Source organism: Salmo trutta, chromosome 38 (genome assembly GCF_901001165.1).
Source record: "Salmo trutta chromosome 38, fSalTru1.1, whole genome shotgun sequence".
Taxonomy (NCBI): Eukaryota; Metazoa; Chordata; class Actinopteri; order Salmoniformes; family Salmonidae; genus Salmo; species Salmo trutta.
This window is the reverse complement of record NC_042994.1, coordinates 20,154,254-20,174,002: the sequence shown is the minus strand read 5'-3', so window position 1 is coordinate 20,174,002 and position 19,749 is coordinate 20,154,254. Positions and strand designations below refer to the sequence as shown.

The 19,749-nt window shown below is 43.6% G+C and overlaps 1 protein-coding gene across 1 annotated transcript; it reads right to left on the bottom strand.

The window, feature by feature from the left end:
- Positions 1-19,439, bottom strand: LOC115178334 (transmembrane protein 178A). Its single transcript, XM_029739471.1, has 4 exons — positions 18,581-19,439; positions 9,010-9,123; positions 6,653-6,790; positions 1-1,333 (listed from the first exon to the last, which is right to left on the bottom strand). The coding sequence occupies exons 1-4, from the start codon at positions 18,990-18,992 to the stop codon at positions 1,092-1,094; spliced, it is 906 nt and encodes a 301-aa protein (XP_029595331.1). The 5' UTR covers positions 18,993-19,439; the 3' UTR covers positions 1-1,091.
- Positions 19,440-19,749: the final 310 nt, after the last annotated feature.

Genomic DNA, 19,749 nt, shown 5'->3' with positions numbered 1-19,749 from the left:
GTTTATTGTATTGTTAACAAATTACAAGAAACTCATATCAAAAGTAAAGTGAATATTGCATTTTGAAAAGCAGATACTTTGATTATGTATCCAAATTGAAAAAGTGATTTGGTGCGGTGAACAAGTGACTTTGTGAATTTGTTTGTTGTACTCAGTCAATTGAAAATGTGCTTAAAGTTTTGAAACATGAGCGATTGTGATGATCTGTTTTGAATTTTGTGCTTGTTGCGAAAATGTACCACATACTAATGAAAATTGCACCAAAGTGATTGAAAAAAACAACAATTGAAGTGGTAGTTCAAATGACTCTATGGTGAGCCTATCATTAACTGATGTATTGGTGCCCCAAAAAATGTGCTCGTGGTATTTATTAAGGAAAACTTTGATTTTGCATTAATGACTCAGGGGTGAAAGATGTGTGAAACCCCGATGAATGCACAATCAAAAGTTCTGAACACAAGATAGGGGGCATTACACATGTTATCAGTTTAGAGTTTTGTACTTAAGAGTTTTGAAAATATATCACTTTACATCTGAAAAAAAGAGGGTTCTTGCTTTCAAAGTGATACTAGTATTTTATACAATGTCCATTGGATTCAATCTTACCAAATCACCCATAAGAATTATGCCCTTTTCATATATATGGTAATATATACACACGTTTGATGTGTGTGTGGTATGCCTGTGTGGGTATTTACGTCGTTTCATGTTATTCACTCTCATGTTGTTCTCCATGTCTTGGAGAGAGAGACAGCGAGAGAGCGAGAACTAACAATTTGTGTGTGTACTTGTGTACGGGTGTGTAGGTCCATATGTATGTGTGAGTTTGCCTGTGTGCACATACAAACACACATAAATAACACATCATAACACCTTGCATAACACCTCGATAAAGGATGACGAGAGTCTACAAAAAAGAGCAACAAGATTCCCACATCTCACTGAAACACTATGTTTTCATCTCTGGTTTCGTAAAAATAAAACATCTCCTCTTATATTGGTTTTCAGTCAGCAACAAAATGTCCACACCAACAATTCATCCCCCCCGAATCTACAGGGGGCACTAAATTCTCTCACACTGCTCATACCGCTCATACTGAGGACTCCCGTGCGGTTTTGGAGTGCAGATCCTTGGTTTGGCTGAGGAAGGGGTAGGTGGTGCTGAGGCAGCCTGATGCCACGGTCAGTCCCAGGCTAACCCAGGCGCAGAAGATGGACCAGCCGTAGCCATGGTCCACATCGCCGGGCAATCCGTAGATGAAGGGTGGGTTCCGGGAGAGGTCATAGGAGACACTGGCGGCGTAGGTGCACAAGGAGATGGTGCAGAAGATCCCTGGAGGGGACAAATTGTAACTTCCAAGATATTTATTAAAGAGACAATACAGGAATAAAATAACAACAAAGGACAGGTTAAACAGTTGAAGTAAGTTCATGAGGCATTTATAAGTTATATTCTTCAATGGCTATATATATTATTAATTTAAAAGTTACAAAAATGGATGTACCAATCCGGATTGCCACTAATAACCATTCACATGGAAAGGAAATTAATGAGTATAACATAAATAAATAAAAAACAAGTTGAAAGGAAATCTAAAACACAACTGAAATGAAAAATTAGCCGCCCTATTGTGAAATGTTAAAAATATGTTATAGGAAGGTTTGCATACAACCATAGAAGTAGTCTCCTGTTTGTAGCGATTAGCGATTATGAAAGCTTATGGCATGTTTTATTATCCATATTAACACCTGTCTGTAAAGTATTATGAATGCATCTGTAGCCATATGGCATTTACAAATTTGGCTAAAAAAAAGAGCCTTTACTGTATGTGTTTGATGAACACTTGGGAGGAAGATTTGGACGAGAGAGAGAGTGTAATAACGGAGCTGTGAGTCAGGAAGCAGGTGCAGGTGAAACGTTTAATAAAACAACAAAACCAGAAACGAGACAATTCCATGTGGCTATATGCTGGTACACAAGAATAATACCAACTGGTGAGAAAACATAAGAGAGTGACATATAAAGGGGAGGAAATGATGAAGGTAATGAAGTCCAGGTGCGAATCATAATGATTAGCAGGTGCGCGTAATGATGAGTGCTAGGTGTGCGTAATGATGAATCCCAGGACCGGTGGTTAGTATTCTGGCGATGTCGTAGGCCGGAGGGGAAGAGCAGGATAAGATGTGACAGTAGCCCCCCCCCCCCCCCCCCCCCCGACAGGCACAGGACGACGCCGCCAAGAGGGACGACCCCGAGGACGAGGTCGGTCCGGGCGGCGAAGGTGGAAGTCACGGATGATGTTGCGGTCCAGAATGTCCTCCACAGGAACCAAACACCGCTCCTCTGGGCCATACCCCTCCCAGTCCACCAGATACTGGAGTCGACCCCCACGACGTCGGGTGTCCAGTAGAGATCTGACAGCGTACACCGGACCCCCCCTCAATGTCCAGGGGGGGTGGAGGTGTGTCGTGGGGGACAGTATCAGCTAGGGGACCAGGAACCACTGGCCTGAGAAGGGAGACATGAAAGAGGGAGAGATGCGATAGCGACTGAGTAGTTGTAACCTGTACGTCACCTCGTTGACCCTCCGGAGAACCTTGAACGGTCCCACAAACCATGGGGCTCAGTTTCTTGCAGAGCAGGCAAAGTGGGATGTTCCTGATAGAGCCAGACGTTGTCCCCAGGATGGAACACAGGAGTCTCACTGTGGTGGCGGTCTGCCTGTTCCTTCTAATGATGGACGGCGCACTGGAGTCTCACGTGCGCGTCGCTCCACACCTCCTCTGCACATCGCAACCACTCATCTACCGCAGGAGCCCGCGGTCTGACCCGGGGTCCACGGGGCCAGGGCTGGCTGGCTGGAAACCCAAAACACACTGGAAGGGGGTCAACCAAGTGGAGGAGTGATGTAGGGAGTTCTGGACGTACTCTGCCCAGGGAAGGAATCGTGCCCACTCACCCTGACTCCTCAGGAACCTCCCCAGCTCCTGGCTCATCATCTCCACCTGCCCGTTGGACTGAGGCCGATACGGAAGTGAGGCTGACCGTGACCCCGAGCTTCTCCAAGAAGGCCCTCCAAACTCATGATGTGAATTGGGGGCCACGGTCGAAGACAATGTCCTTCGGAAGGCCATAATGCCGGAAGACCTGCTGAAAGAGTGCCTCAGTAACCTGGAGAGCAATGGGGAGACCAGGAAGAGGGATTAATTGACATGACTTGGAAAATCTATCGACTACCACCAGAATGGTGGTGAAACCATCAGAGCGAGGAAGATCGGTTACAAAGTCATTGGATGGATGTGACCAAGGTTGCTGAGGCACGGGAAGCGGCAGGAGCTTCCCTGCTGGAGCATTCCGGGGGGACTTGGTTTGAGAACATACAGAACAGCAGTCGACATACCGAGTAACATCCTGCACCAAGGTGGACCACCAGTACTTCTCAGCAATGGTGTGGATGGTGCGAGAAATACCTGGATGTCCAACAACAACAGCTGTGTGTGCCTAGGTCAGCAGCCAATCCTTTATCCCTTTGGGAACATAGATGCGCTCGGGAGGACAATTCCGGGGTGCGGGCTCCCTCTCTAGAGCCTGGCGGATGTCCACATCTACGTCCCAAACCATTGGACCAATGACTCGTGAGGATGGGATTATGGGTGCCCTCTGGACAGGAACCTCTCTCGAATCGTAGATATGGGACAGAGCATCGGCCTTGATGTTCTTAGAACCTGGGCGATAGGTCAACGTGAAGTCGAACCTGGTGAAGAAAAGTTCCCACCTGGCTTGGAGCGGAGTCAGTCTCCTCGCTGTCTGTATGTACTCTAGGTTCTGATGGTCGATGAGGATGACGAATGGTTTCTTGGTGCCCTCCAGCCAGGGTCTCCACTCCTCTAATGCCAACTTCACCAACTTCGTCGTAAGTCCTCTCTGCGGAGGACAGTTTCTTGGAGAAAAATGCACAAAGATACAATTTCAATGGGTTACCCTGTCTTTCTGACAAAACTGAGAGATGCGTCTACCTCAACCACAAAAGGTAGTGTGGGATCTGGGTGTTTTAGCAAGGAGGCGGAGGTGAAATGCCCCTTGAGGAGACGAAAGGCCTCGTTGGCTGCTGGAGACCACACCAGCTTACGAGGCTCACCCTTGAGGAGGGAGGTAAGAGGGGCGGCGGCGCTGAAGTTCCTGATGAAGCGGCGGTAGAAGTTGGCAAACCCCAAAAACCGTTGTAACCCCTTGATGGTGGTTGGGACTGGCCATGACCTTACCGCATCTACCTTCTAGTCCTCCATCCTCACTCCCTGTGGGCTGATTTGGGAACCCAAGAAGGGTATAGCCCTCTGGTGGAATTGGCACTACTCCGCCTTGACAAACAGGTGATTGACCAAGAGGCATTCCAGGATTTACCGAACGTGGGTGATGTGATCCTTCAGGTTGATCAAGAAGATCAGGATGTCATCGATGTATACAATAACCTGCCATCCGAGCATGTCCCTGAACACCTCGTTGACGAATGCCTGGAACACTGACGGAGCATTGGCTAAGCCAAAGGGCATAACCAAATACTCGGAGTGACCAGACATCGTGCTGAACGCCGTCTTCCACTCATCCCCCTCCCAGATGCGGATGAGAATGTAGGCACTCCACAGGTCCAGTTTGGTGAAGAACTGGGCCCCGCGGAGCTGCTCGATGGCTGACAGCACCAACGGGAGAGGGTACCGATACTTCTTGGTGATGTCATTGAGTCCTCGGTAATCGATACATGGGCGTAATCCTCCCTCCTTCTTTGCCACGAAGAAGAAACCAGCCGACGCAGGGGACGTGGATGTGCAGATGAAACCCTGTTGGAGTGCCTCTTGAATGTAATCCTCCATGGCCTGGGTCCCAGCCACAGACAGAGGGTAGATGCGTCTGCGCGGAGGTGTAGCAACGGAAAACAGGTCGATGGCACAGTCCCAGGGGCGATGAGGAGGGAGACAAGTAGCGCAGGTCTTGAAGAATACCTCCTTTAGGTCCTGGTACTCCTCCGGGATGTTGGGCTGAAGGGCAACCATTGGACTCTTAACCGACGTAGAACCACAGGGGATAGGGAAGCAGGTCTTCCGGCATTCAGGTGACCAGTCTGATTTTCATCCTCGACCATGAGATGGTAGGGTTATGGCGTTGGAGCCAAGAGAGGCCGAGAATGATTTTGTGAACTGGTGCACTTGTGATGAAGACGGAGATGCTCTCCTGGTGATTGGACTCCACAGTGAGGGTGAGTGGTTGAGTGATGTGTGTGATGGTTCCAGATCCTAATGGCCGACAGTCAAGACATTGAACCGGAAAAGGAGAGGAGAGCGGATAGATGGTAATGTTGAGGGAGAAGGCAAGGATCTGATCCATAAAGTTTCCGGCGGCACCAGAATCGCCTAAAGCTGTAGACACAGTACATGAGGGACAGTCAGCCAGAGTGATGGACACCAAAAAAAGTATATCAGGAAAAGCTGAATCTGGAATACTCACTCCTAGTCCAGGGGATGGAACATCACGTGACCATCCCTCTGCTATAGTGGATCATGGATTCTGAAGTACTGGACACCGCTGGAGCTTGTGTCCTACTTGCCCACAGTACAGACATAGCCGCAGCTGTATCCGTCTGCATCGTTCTGCCACGGAAATGTGTGTGACCCCTACCTCCATGGGTTCAGGCTCCCGAGTACTCGCCGAAGGAGAGAGAGAAGCGATGAGAATGCCAACGCTCTAGGTGGATGGCCTTCACAATGAGTGCGTCCAGGGTGAGATTGTCGTCCCGACAGGCCAGTTCTGTCTGGACCTCCTTGTGCAGACCTCCTCTAAATATTGTACGAAGTACCGGCTCATTCCATCCACTTGGAAGCTGCTACTGTCCGGAAGTTGAGCGCAGCAGCCGTCTGATTCCCCTGCTGAAGCTGAAGTAAACACTCACCTCCCACTCTGCCCTCCGCGGGATGTTCGAAAATACATTTAAACAGAGCCATGAACCCCTCATAATAATCTAGCTCCTCCTCTCCTCTCTCCCAGACCTTCCTGCTGCTTCCATAGTTTAAGTTGGTATTCTGTAATAACGGAGCTGTGAGTCGAGAAGCAGGTGCAGGTGAAACGTTTATTAAAACAACAAAACCAGAAACGAGACAATTCCATGTGGCTATACGCAGGTACACAAGAATAACACCAACTGGTAAGAAGACATAAGAGAGTGACATATAAAGGGGAGGAAATGATGAAGGTAATGAAGTCCAGGTGTGAATCATAATGATTAACAGGTGTGCGTAATGATGAGTGCTAGGTGTGCGTAATGATGAATCCCAGGACCGGTGGTTAGTGTTCTGGCGATGTCATACGCCGGAGGGGAGGAGCAGGAGAAGATGTGACAGAGAGAGAGAGAGAGAAAGGGGGAGAAAACTAAAGATAGAGATATAGAGATAGGCTGCAGTAAAAGAGGCACAGAGAGACAAAAGTTGAAAGCTGCCATCACAAAGAAACCAACAATGAAAGGGAAAGAGAACCACACACTCTCTATATCTCTCTCTGTCTCTCTCTCTCTAACACACACAGGATAGGTAGGTTGTTGGCAATGAAAGCCCTTACACACACACACAGGAGAGGTAGGGTGTTGGTAGTTGGCAGGCGTTGTACCTGCCATGAGGAAGAGCAGGCCGGAGACGTGCTGGGTGAGGCTCTCCTCCCAAAAGAAACCCACTGTGGCCACAATGCTGCCACACAACAAAACGGCAGCCGCCATCCCCAGGAACCCCGCCGTGATTCGCCGCAGATCTGAGACACACACACACACATATTAACATAGCACACACACACACACACACACACACACACACACACACACACACACACACACACACACACACACACACACACACACACACACACACACGCACACAAAGATACAGACACCAGCATACACAAAAGCGTACATATAAGCACACATGCACACACACACAGACAAACACAAAGCGTACACACACATAAGAGCACAAACACAAGTGAAAACATTAGCACACATGCACACACCAACATTTCCATGACAACCACCCCCTGGTAAACCCGCTCGTGCTACCCGTCAACAGTCTCCAAACAAACACGGGGAAAACACAAATCTTTGTTAGGTAATACTTTTCTTTTAGTCCCCCTGTCCTACATTTGTTACAACCCTGTCATAAGAATGACATGACGCCTGTCATAACATAAAACAGCCAGCAACGACTGTTAGAAATAGGTGAATTTGAATGATTTCCTTAATGCATCATGACAGCATTGTGCCTTGTTTTTCAGTAAACGTTATGGCAAGCATTATGTCACTCAACACACAACAGTTTTATAGTGGGATATGTTGATGGTAATATTCAATTCCTGCAACTTATGATATACTGTAACAACATTATGACACATTGACCATAAATCACATATTCGATACTTTCCCCAAAAATGTTTAGGCCTACTCTGCATCTCATACACTTGTCACATCGAGTTGCAGTATCCTAACACAGGATCAAACTCGAGCAGGAAAAACAATGTCAGCGTCCCAAATAACACCGTATGCACTTAATAGGGAACAACGGTGCATTCAAAAGTAGTGCACTTAATAGGGAATAGGGTGCCATTTGGGATGCAGCCGCTGTCTAAAGATGGCATGCAGACAAAGAAAACCGATGGTACTTTGACTTTGATGAATGTTCTTCCTCAGACTAGTTGTGCAGTAATAGACTCTGTGGAGTTAATGTGTTTTTCTTGTACGAGCTGACATTTACTCCCTCCCCGTGGACATTTTCTATAACCATGTAGTAATCCACTCATCAGGGGTCGGACACTGGAGTAGGAATACTAGCTTTGAAAGGTTAACTTAACATATTCAGCATGTGGGTACAGTAGTAGCCTTATTACAGATCATGGATGTCTGAAGAGATCACTAGGGTTGTCTGAAGGTTCTAAAGGTTCCACAGCGTGAAGCCAAATTAATATAGAGCACTGGTATTTCAACTTCCACTGTTATTTCATTATCAAACCTAGACACAACAGACAGAACCTATAGTCTACAGTACTGTATGAAGCATTGAAAAACATATTTAAAAAAACACACATACAAAACATGTAAATATTTATTTAAAAAAAAACACACAATACAAAGGATGGGAAGAGCAAGAGCAGTAAAAAGAAATAATGGAAATAATATGGGTAGGGATACAATGATATTGTTTGAGCAAAGATGGTGGTAGAAATTTGCCCCAAATGTGTAAGATGAAAGTTAGGATCGCTGTGTTTTTGCACCAACCACTACCTGGAAAAGCTCATCTTAAAGGACCCTAACACTACTCATGACAGACGTCAGACTATCCCACCGCAGACACCAACATAGATCAGTTGTGGGGCACCTGGAATCAAACTTCTCACACCACACCAAGGCCATCTAACCATTGTTCAAAATACTTTTTGCTCAGACCCAGCCGGAAATGAGCTAGCATTTTCTACCTCTGGTTCGTTGGGCATTGCTATGGGGGAAATGAATGGGGAAGGAGTGGGATTTTAGGATAAACACTGAAAATAAGATCTGAAGTTAACACAGGCTTAGGTGATCTTATATGTTTTGTTCTATGAGATAATATCAGTAAGATTACATGACCTTTATGAATTATAAAGTATGTATGTGCTTTATGTGCTTGTTTTGATTACATAAATGCTTAAAAATTCACAAAGTGACGTCAGCTGAGGAAGATTATCTCATAGAACGAAACGTATAAGATCTCATAAGCCTGTGACCTTACACCACAGACCTTATTTTTTACATTTATCCATACCTCCCCTCCTCCAAAAAAAAACATACATTTCCCCATAAGCTTTGCCCAACAATCCATAGTGCAGTTAGCCTCCTTTAGTTCTTACATAAAGACACAATTACTATTTCTCTCTATAAAAAACTGCTAGCCATGCAAGCGGTTTTATTGCAGGTGGTTCTGGGACGTTGAGTCTGCAATACTTACGTAAGAGATGCCATTCATCTTGCTGAATGGTTCTCGTCAGGTTGAGCGGGATGTTTCGAAGCCGAATGGGCTGAGAGAAATGGTACTTGACAGTTGTGCATCGGTCCGCAATACCTGTGGAGAGAATGGATTACTAAAAAACTCTACGTTTTAACATTAGAACGCATTACTTTTGTTATGTAAAATCTTTGCCCAACTTGCATATCTTTACTTGAAGTTACCAAAAATACATTTAAAAAGGGATTACACTGGATTTTTACCTACAGATCTACACAACCTACTCCACATATTTAAATTGAAAGAAAATTTGAGATTTAAAAAAAAAAATGAGCTCAAAATAAGATTGATTGCGTGTGTCTTCACACCTCAGAGTTAATACTCGGTGGAAGCACCTTTGACAGCCATTACAGCTGTGAATAATATTCTACCAACTTTGCACAACTCTTAGGGCAACATACAGTACCAGTCAAAAGTGTAGACACACCTACTCATTCAAGGGTTTTTATTTATTTTTAACTATTTTCTACATTGTAGAATATAAGTGAAGACATCAAAACTATGAAATAACACATATGGAATCATGTAGTAACAAAAAAACATATTTTATATTCTTCAAAGTAGCCACCCTTTGCCTTGATGACAGCTTTGCACACTCTTGCCATTCTCTCAACTAGGTTCATGAGGTAATCACCTGGAATGCATTTCAATTCAACAAACAGTGACCCATCGTATTCATGCATAAAAACAAATAATGAAAGAAAAGCATTGCAAGTTTGAATTCTGTAAAGTTAGTGTGCGAGAGGTGGAAAAACGATTGTTATCGATCAATCAAACCTCCTGGCATTGACAACTTAGATGGAAAGCTACTGAGGATGGTAGCTGACTCTAAAGCCACTCCTATCTGTCATATCTTTAATCTGAGCCTAGAGGAAAGTCTTTGTCCTCAGGCCTGGAGGGAAGCCAAAGTTATTCCGCTACCCAATAGTGGTAAAGTGACCTTTACTGGTTCTAACAGCAGACCTATAAGTTTGCTGCCGGCTCTTTGCAAACTGTTGGAAAAAATTGTGTTTGACCAAATACAATGCTATTTCTCTGTAAACAAATTAACAACAGACTTTCAGCATGCTTATAGAGAAGGGCACTCAACACTGACACAAATGACTGATGATTGGTTGAAAGAAATTGATAATAAGAAGATTGTGGGAGCTGTACTGTTAGACTTCAGTACAGCCTTTGATATTATTGACCATAACCTGTTGTTGAAAAAATGCATGTGTTATGGCTTTTCAACCACTGCCATATCATCGATTCAGAGCTATCTATCTAATAGAACTCAAAGTGTTTTCTTTAATGGAAGCTCCTCTAATGCCAAACATGTATAGTGTGATGTACTGCAGGGCAGCTCTCTAGGTCCTCTACTCTTTTCTATTTTTACCAATGACCTGCCACTGTCATTAAACACAGCATATGTGTCCATGTATGCTGATGATTCAACCATAGCTGCATCAGCAACCACAGATAATAAAGTCACTGAAACCCTTAACAAAGAGTTGCAGTCTGTTTTGGAATGGGTGGCCAGTAATAAACTGGTCCTGAACATCTCTAAAACTAAGAGCATCGTTCCCTAGGTTCTAGACCTCAGCTGAATCTGGTAATGAATGGTGTGGCTGTTGAACAATTTCAGGAGACTAAATTACTTGGTGTTACCTTAGATTGTAAACTGTCATGGTCAAAACATATAGATTCAATGGTTGTAAAGATGGAGCGAGGTCTGTCTGTAATAAAGAGATGCTCTGCTTTTTTGACACCACACTCCAAAAAGCAAGTTCTGCAGGCTCTAGTTTTGTCTAATCATAATTATTGTCCAGTTGTGTGGTTCAGTGCTGCTAGGAAAGACATAGTTAAGCTGCAGCTGGCCCAGAACAGAGAGGCACGTCTTGCTCCTCATTGTAATCAAAGGGCTGCATGTCAGTCTCTCTTGGCTAAGAGTTGAGGAGAGACTGACTTGTATCACTTCATCTTTTTATAAGAAACATTAATGTGTTGAAAATCCCAAATTGTTTGCATAGTCAACTTACACACAGCTCTGACACACACACTTACCCCACCAGACATGCCACCAGGGGTCTTTTCACAGTCCCCAAATCCAGAACAAATTCAAGAAAGCGTACAGTATTATATAGAGCCATTACTGCATGGAACTCCGTTCCATCTATTGTTGCTCAAATAAACGGCAAACCTGATTGAAAAAAACAGATAAAGCAACACCTCACAGCACAACGCCTCTCTTCTATTTGACCTAGATAGGTTGTGTGTATGCATTAATATGTAGGCTACGTGTGCTTTGTTTTAAATGTATGTAGTTCTGTCCTTGAGCTGTTCTTGTGTATTAATGTTCTGTATTATGCCATGTTAAATGTTTTGTGTGGACCTCAGGAAGAGTAGATGCTGCTTTTGCAACAGCTAATAGGGATCCTAATAAAATACCTAATTGGTGTACCTTGTTAAAAGTTAATTTGTGGAATTTCTTTCCTTCTTAATGTGTTTAAGCCAATCAGTTGTGTTAAGACAAGGTAGGGGTGGTATACAGAAGATAGCCCTATTTGGTAAAAGACCAAGTCCATATTATGGCAAGAACAGGTCAAATAAGCAAAGAGAAACAACAGTGCATCATTACTTTACGACATGAAGGTCAGTCAAGACGGGACATTTCAAAAACGTTGAAAGTTTCTTCAAGTGCAGTCGCAAAAACCATCAAGCTCTATGATGAAACTGGCTCTCATGAGGACCGCCACAGGAAAGGAAGACCCAGAGTTACCTCTGCTGCTGAGGATAAGTTCATTAGAGTTAATTGCACCTCAGATTGCAGTCCAAATAAATGCGTCACAGAGTTCAAGTAACAGACACATCTCAACATCAACTGTTCAGAGGAGACTGCGTGAATCAGGCCTTCATGATCGAATTGCTGCAAAGAAATCACTACTAAAGGACAACAATAATAAGAAGAGACTTGCTTGGGCCAAGAAACATGAGACTGGTGGAAATCTGTCCTTTGGTCTGATGAGTCCAAATTTGAGATTTTTGATTCCAACTGCTGTATCTTTGTGAGATTTAGAGTAGATGAATGGATGATCTCCGTATGTGTTGTTCCCACCGTGAAGCATGGAGGAGGAGGTGTGATGGTGTGGGGGTGCTTTGCTGGTGACACTGTCAGTGATTTATTTAGAATTCAAGGCACACTTAACAAGCATGGCTACCACAGCATTCTGCAGCGATACACCATCCCATCTGGTTTGCGCTTAGTGGGACTATCATTTGTTTTTCAACAGAATAATGACCCAAAGCACACCTCCAGGCTGGGTAAGCGCTATTTGACCAAGGAGAGTGATGGAGTGCTGCATCAGATGACCTGGCCTCCACAATCACACGACCTGGACCGCAGAGTGAAGGAAAAGCAGCCAACAAGTGCTCAGCATATGTGGGAACTCCTTCAAGATTGTTGGAGAACCATTCCTCATGAAGCTGGTTGAGGGAATGCCAAGTGTGTGCAAAGCTGTCATCAAGGAAAAGGGTGACTACATTTAAGAATCTAAAATCTAAAATATATGTTTTACACCTTTTTGGTTACTACATGAATCCATATGTGTTATTTCATTGTTTTTATGTCTTCACTATTATTCTACAATGTAGAAAATAGTAAAAATAAAGAAAAACCCTTAAATGAATAGGTGTGTCCAAACTTTTGACTGGTACTGTATATGGCATAATGCCATATTATAATGGTTTATAATCATGTACTGTATAAAAGTTTCATTTAACGTTTAATTTCATAACAGCTTTATGTCACTGATCGTTAACAAAAGCCTTTGTGTCATAAACCAGGCATTGCATATTATACAGGGCATGCTTATAACATTGTTATAAATTTGGTGTGTCAGGTCGCATTGTAAAGGGCCATTGCAATACTCAATATTTGTTTTTATCCTCATTAACCTGCCTCAAACTGTGACATTTGAGAGAGCTCTTGTATTTCCATGCAATGACTCACTTGGTTTGAAAAGGGTAAACACTTTAACATTTACTTGGCTTTGAAGCAGCCTATGACTTGGGTTGTCCAGTTTCCCTTACACGCATGGTAGGCCTAGGTCTTCTGTAGAGTTGAATTGGTATAGTAATCAACTATACGCAGGACAAATTAATTTAACTTGGCCTGTGCTGTTGCTTACTTTGTTCTTTTTCCAAACTGGACAGGTTTAGACAGGTTCACATAGTGAGTGCTCAGTAACACTTTATAAGGTACCCTTTTTAATTTGTTTATGATGCATTTACAAATGATTAAATAACTGTTATACGCCATTTAGAAAATGTACCATTATAAAGGCAACCTATAAAGTGTTACCAAGTTACCTTTGCTGCTGTTACGGTGTCTCTGTATGTGAGCTACTGTAAAATGTTGTCTCTTTCTTGTATGAGAGTACAGTAGACGCCCCATGAGTCCTATGTTGCTGGTGAGAATGTCTGTCCTTATTTTAAGCTGAGCTCCCACAACTTGAATTGGTGGGACAAAATCTAGACAGTTTACCATCGAATGACGCCCTGATGCTCTTTAAAACACTTTTTTTATTCAAAATCTTAACACACATTCAAAAGCTCTATCATAGGTCTTGTGGTCCACATCTACATAATGCATGGGAACCGCTACCATTTCATACTTGGTAGAAATTATGAAACATCATCATGTGCATATTTGAGCAGGCACTTTGAAGTGAGCGCTGACACCTGTGTTTGATCTCTCACTGTGAGCGTGAGGCGTGTGAGGCTGCGAGCCGAGCATCTGCATCTCACGCTCAGAGAGTCAGGAGGTTGTTTGTTTATTTACAGTAGCCAACACTCCGTGCCTTTGCATAGATATGAGTAGCTCTGCTCGCAGTCCCTGGCTGTGTCCCAAATGGCACCCTATTCCCTATACACCCTTAGAAAAAAGTATTCTTCGACTGTCCCCATAGGAGCACCCTTTTTGGTTCCAGTAGATAGTGATAGCGCTGACGTCATCCACGTATTCCTATGGAAAACCATGGAAAACTCCCGAGTGGCACATGAAGCCAAAAGTATGTTAATTTTAAGCATGCCATATTGCTAAATGGCACTAAGGATCATAGTGAAAGTGGCTGTAACTAGCAAAGGATCATGGTCGATGTAGTCGTTTTCATTCTACCTGAGAGAGTCAACTGGGAGCCTCCTCGTAGCCCGTGATTTGTCTGTGTCAGCACGTGGTCCTGTGTAGTAGTCAGACTGGATCACTATTTAATTAAATATCTCAAATAATTCCCTGTGGGGATTGAACTTGACCATAATAAACTAGATTGAGACCAAAACGACTGTCCCCCCAAACTTTTTTGGCCGTTCTGACGATCATAGTAGCAGTAGCCAACCAGCAGAGCTCGTGACTTCATGCTCCAGACAGGACACTGGGAGCCTGGGTAGAACCCTTTTTGGTTCCAGGTAGAACCCTCTGTGGAAATGTTTTTTAAGGGAACCCAAAAAGGTTCTACCTGGAACCAAAAAGGGTTCTTCAAAGGTTTCTCCTATAGGGACACCCGAAGAACCCTTTTAGGTTCTAGATCGCACCTTTTTTTCTAAGAGTGTATAGTGCACTACTTTTGACTATTGCTCTATGTGCCCTGGTCAAAATAAGTGCACTACAGGAAATAAGTTGCCATTTGAGATGGAGACACTGAGTAAATAAGATGCTCTTTGAGGCATTATGCTGCCATTTAGGTCCAAGAAGGTCTAAGAGACAACTCTTTTGGTATGAGGTTGAGTAGCCTTAGTCTACACACTTAGAAAAAAAGGTACTAAGTAGAACCATACAGGGTTCTTTGGTTTGTCCCCATGGGGAACCCTTTTTGGTGCTGAGTAGAACCCTTTGCAGAGAGTTCTATTTAGAACCCTCAATGTAGGGTTCTTCAAAGAACCCCCTGTATATGGTTCTTCCGAGAACTCTCTGTGAAAGGTTCTGCCTAGAGCCCTCTATGAAGGGTTCTTCCAAGAACCATTTTATCATCTAAAGGTTCTTCCTAGAACCATCTATAAAGGGTTCGACTGAGAACCCTTTTATCTTCTGAGGGTTCTTCCTAGAACCCTATATGAACGGTTCCACTAGGCTTATTAGCTTTTAAAATCAAATTATTTATGACAATACATTACATATATCACAATGCCATTCGTTGAGGGTCTAATTATACCCTAACACAGTGGTGTTAGGAATCTCCTGGTTTACAGGCCACATCAGGCCTGCAAGTCACATTACGCTGGCTTGCAAAGTGATGTGTAATTCCTATTGGAATCCAGCCAGAGTTATGGCTGGAAATAAATCCAGTTTCTAACAGATTGGATAAGTTTAGAAAACAGTATGTTATTTATCTCTGTGTAACATAACATTTATCAAGCGATCAATGTACATGCAAAAACACAGATATTACAGTAAAACAAACAATTCTGAAAATCTCCCTGCAATAGAGCATGCTACGAAATATTATATACAGTATACAGTGCATTCAGAAAGTATTCAGACCCCTTCCTTTTTTCCCCATTTTGATATGTTACAGCCGTATTCTAAAATGGATTACCTTAATTGTTTCCCTCATCAATCTACACACAATACCTCGTAACGTCAAAGCAAAAACAGGATTTTTTGCAAATTTGTAAAAAAAAAAAGAAGGAAAAAAGAAATACCTTATTTGCATAAGTATACCGACTGTTTGCTATGAGACTCGAAATTGAGCTCAGGTGCATCCTGTTTCCATTGATCATCCTTGAGATGTTTCTACAACTTGATTGGAGTCCACCTGTGGTAAATTCAATTGATTGGACATGATTTGGAAAAGCACACACATGTCTATATAAAGGTCCCACAGTTGACAGTGCGTGTCAGAACAAAAACAAGCCATGAGGTCGAAGGAATTGTTCGTAGATGTCCGAGACAGGATTGTGTCGAGGCACAGATCTGGGAAAGGGTACCAAAAAACTTCTGCAGCATTGAAGGTCCCCAAGAACCCACTGGCCTCCATCATTCCTAAATGTAAATTTGGAACCACCAAGACTCTTCCTAGAGCTGGCTGCCTGGCCAAACTGAGTAATCGGGGGAGAAGGGTCTTGGTCAGGGAGGTGACCAAGAACCTGATGGTCAATCTGACACAGCTCTAGAGTTCCTCTGTGGAGATGGGAGAACCTTCCAGAAGGACAACCATCTCTGCAGCACTCCACCAATCAGGCCTTTATGGTAAAGTGGCCAGACAGAAGCCACTCCTCAGTAAAAGGCACATGATAACCTGCTCGGAGTTTACCAAAAAGGCACCTAAAGGACTCTCAGACCATTAGAAACAAGATTCTCTGGTCTGATGAAACCAAAATTGAACTCTTTGGTCTGAATGCCAAGCGTCACATCTGGAGGAAACCTGGCACCATCCCTACAGTGAAGCATGGTTGAGGCAGCATCATGCTGTGGGGTTGTTTTTCAGTGGCAGGGACTGGGAGACTAGTCAGGATCGAGGGAAAGATGAACGAAAGTACAGAGAGATCCTTGATGAAAACCTGCTCCAGAGCACTCAGGAACTCAGACTGGGATGAATGTTCACCTTCCAACAGGACAACGACCCAAAGCACACAGTCAAGAAAACGCATGAGTGGCTTCGGGACAAGTCTCTGAATTTCCTGGAGTGGCCCAGCCAGAGCCCGGACTTGAATCAGATCTAACATCGCTGGAGACACCTGAAAATAGCTGTGCAGCAATGCTCCCCATCCAACCAGACATAGATTGAGAGGATCTTCAGAGAAGAATGGGAGAAACTCCCCAAATACAGGTGTGCCAAGCTTGTAGTGTCATATCCAAGAGGACTCAAGGCTGTAATAGCTGCCAAAAGGTGCTTCAACAAAATACTGAGTAAAGGGTTTGAAAATGTAATATTTTTGAATACATTTTTATATACATTTGCAAAACTTTATAAAAACCTGTTTTGCTTTGTCATTATGGGGTATTGTGTGTAGATTGATGAGAGAAAAAACGATTTAATCAATTTTAGAATAAGGCTGTAACGTAACAAAATATGGAAAAGGTCAAGGGGTCTGAATATTTTCCTAATGCACTGTATGTGTGGTTCTATGTAGAATCCTTCTTGCCTTCCAAAGAATCATCAAAGAACCCTTTCTTCCAAAAACGTTTTTTAGTATGTTAAAAGTTCTAGGTAGAACCCTTCGCCTTACAAAGAACCCTTCTTCTGATCAAAACGGTTCTTGGTATAACCCTATCCTTCCGCAAAGAACACTTTTGGAACCCTTTTTTCTAAGAATGTATGGGCACAATCCTTCACAGGTTGTAAGCAGGTATCAAATGAAATCAACATTGACAGAAATCAAAGGGTAGGTGTTGAAGCTTGAGATCCTTCACATGACACCTTAGCTGTTTTAAATGCAAGGTGACAAGTGGGTTTCGGTGACATTTAGCCCCTGGCTTAATCAGGGCGACATTAATCTTGATGGACTGGACACCGTGGGGAAATGTTCTCCTTTCATCCCGATCGACCTTTTGAGTTTCAACCTTAACTTTGTAGGGACTTGAACTTCAGCACATTGGGCATGAATTAACTGTATCAGTTTTAGAAAAGGTTTGTTCTGGCGTTTCCCTGAAGGAGAAGCCTTTATGGTTGTAGGTAGAACACTTCCAATCAAATAAACCTTTTAGATCCCTTTTTTCCATAGAGATTATTCTTAAGAACCCTGTAGGATTCCATGTTGAACGCTTTCCCCTGTAGAATAAAAAATGGCTTCAAAGGGGTTTCTTTGTGGGTAAAAAAAGGTGCTATCTGTCCCTTCCAGGTAGAACCCTTTTTCTTCCAAGTAAAACCATTTGGGGTTCCATGTAGAACCCTTTCCACAGAGGGTTTTACATGGAACCCAAAATGGTTCTACCTGGAACCAAAAAAGGTTTAACTGGAATCAAAAAGGGTTCTCCTATAGGTGCAGCCAAAGAACCCTTTTGGAACCTTTTTTTCTTCTAAGTGTAGTCAATCAACATTTTTGGCTTTTGTAGCCCTATGGATGGCTCTACTGAAGATTTGACAGGGATAACAACATAAACAAACATTTCCAAGGCCAGTCTACAACGATTACCACTGTGGGAAAATGAGAGGGAAATAAATGTCAAAATGTTCCTCAGAAATTTGCCTTTAATAACCTAAATCATTAGGTTAGAATTTCCCAGCGCCCTCATCATGATGCGACAATTATAGAAATAATAATAGCCTACTAAAGCAAGCCTTGGCAATGAGTTTGAAATAGCAATTCATGTTCCTGGAAATGAGTTTGGGCGTGTATAATCATGAGCCCTTGTGCATGAGCCCTCATAAACCTTGTTTTGACGCAATGCACGTATGCAGAATCATCACCCCAGATGGAGCTACCTCGATTAAAGGAATGCAAAACAGTCCTTGCCTAATAGTCACGGATCATTGACAGCAAATTGCACAACTGTTTTTCTTTTCTCCCACTTTTTAGTGTGCACATTAAAACTTACCCTTTGATATGAGTTTATCGATATCCCGGTCCATGCCTTGAAAGTAGCATTTTCTCCACAGTCCAGAATATGTGGAGAACAACGGACGCCCACATTCCGTCTCAAGAATCCCCATCCCCAGTATCGCCCTCCAGTTCTCAAGCAATTCCTCCTCTCTACTCCCGACGTGAATCGGCTTCATAAGCGCCACGTTCCGTTTGGAGTTACCGTTGTCCACAAGAGGCAAGTGGTATATTGGCATCTCCCTGTTTTTCTGGTCGTTAGAATCCGACCCATACTCGTCGCAGTTCTCCTTATGCCTTCTGGTGTCTGTCTCGTACCAATGGTCGGTGAAGATAGCGGTGACCAGCAAGAGTAAAGAGACAACGCTCATGGACAAGCTCAGAGCCGTTGCAAGAGCTTGTTTCTCCATTGTTTGAACATCAGCGCTCGGCGCTATGCGCACAGTTTAGACGTGTTGACAGTCGGACGCCCTTCTTCCAGCACCTGCTATTCCAGTTACTAAGCATTTTTACGCATCCTCTGACCTGCGAGCACGGTCCACAGTCGAGAGCGCATTGGCATTGGCTGCTTCCCACCCGCGGGTTGCTGAAACGGAAGATACAGCAACACAGGTGGATCGGTACGGTGTCCGCAAGCGTGCTGGGTGTGGGCTAAACTCCGCACTTGCCTCTCTGTGGTCGAGATTACTAGTGTTTACCTGCATTAGCCACACCACCCCTCTCGCTCTTTCCCTCTCCTCAGCACCTGGACTTGAAGTCGTGTCCTCTAAAACTAAAGGCTCCTCCTATTCGCATGGAGAGGGAAATGACCATCCCCCGGAGGCGACACACAGCTTGTGTGAGGGAACGTCAAGGTTGTCCTACTCTTTCAAAGTCAGTCATAAAGATGGGTGTATCTTTACGATAAAATAATGGTTTCCTGTGACTCCAAGGCTCCAAATGTAACTTAATCCTCGCGTCCTTATTTTGATGAAACATCAACACTCCCAATACAACAAGTAACAGTTTGACAATTTGAATGTGTAAAACTTAAATGACTCTCTCTCTCTCTCTTTCAGATGCACACACATACATGACACACACGAAACAGGCCAAAACGTTTGTCTATCTACCTACTCCTGAATGAAATTAATACTAAAAAGAAACATTGAATCTTCTTTCGAGTGC

What these genes read in the sequence shown, in the direction of transcription:
- LOC115178334 (XM_029739471.1), bottom strand. Translation starts at nt 18,992, where the DNA reads ATGGAGAAACAAGCTCTTGCAACGGCTCTGAGCTTGTCCATGAGCGTT. An exon ending in CGATAAACTCATATCAAAGG is followed by an intron (nt 9,124 to 18,580) that starts GTAAGTTTTAAT and finishes TTCTCTCCACAG; the next exon opens with GTATTGCGGACCGATGCACA. An exon ending in AGATGAATGGCATCTCTTAC is followed by an intron (nt 6,791 to 9,009) that starts GTAAGTATTGCA and finishes TGTGTGTCTCAG; the next exon opens with ATCTGCGGCGAATCACGGCG.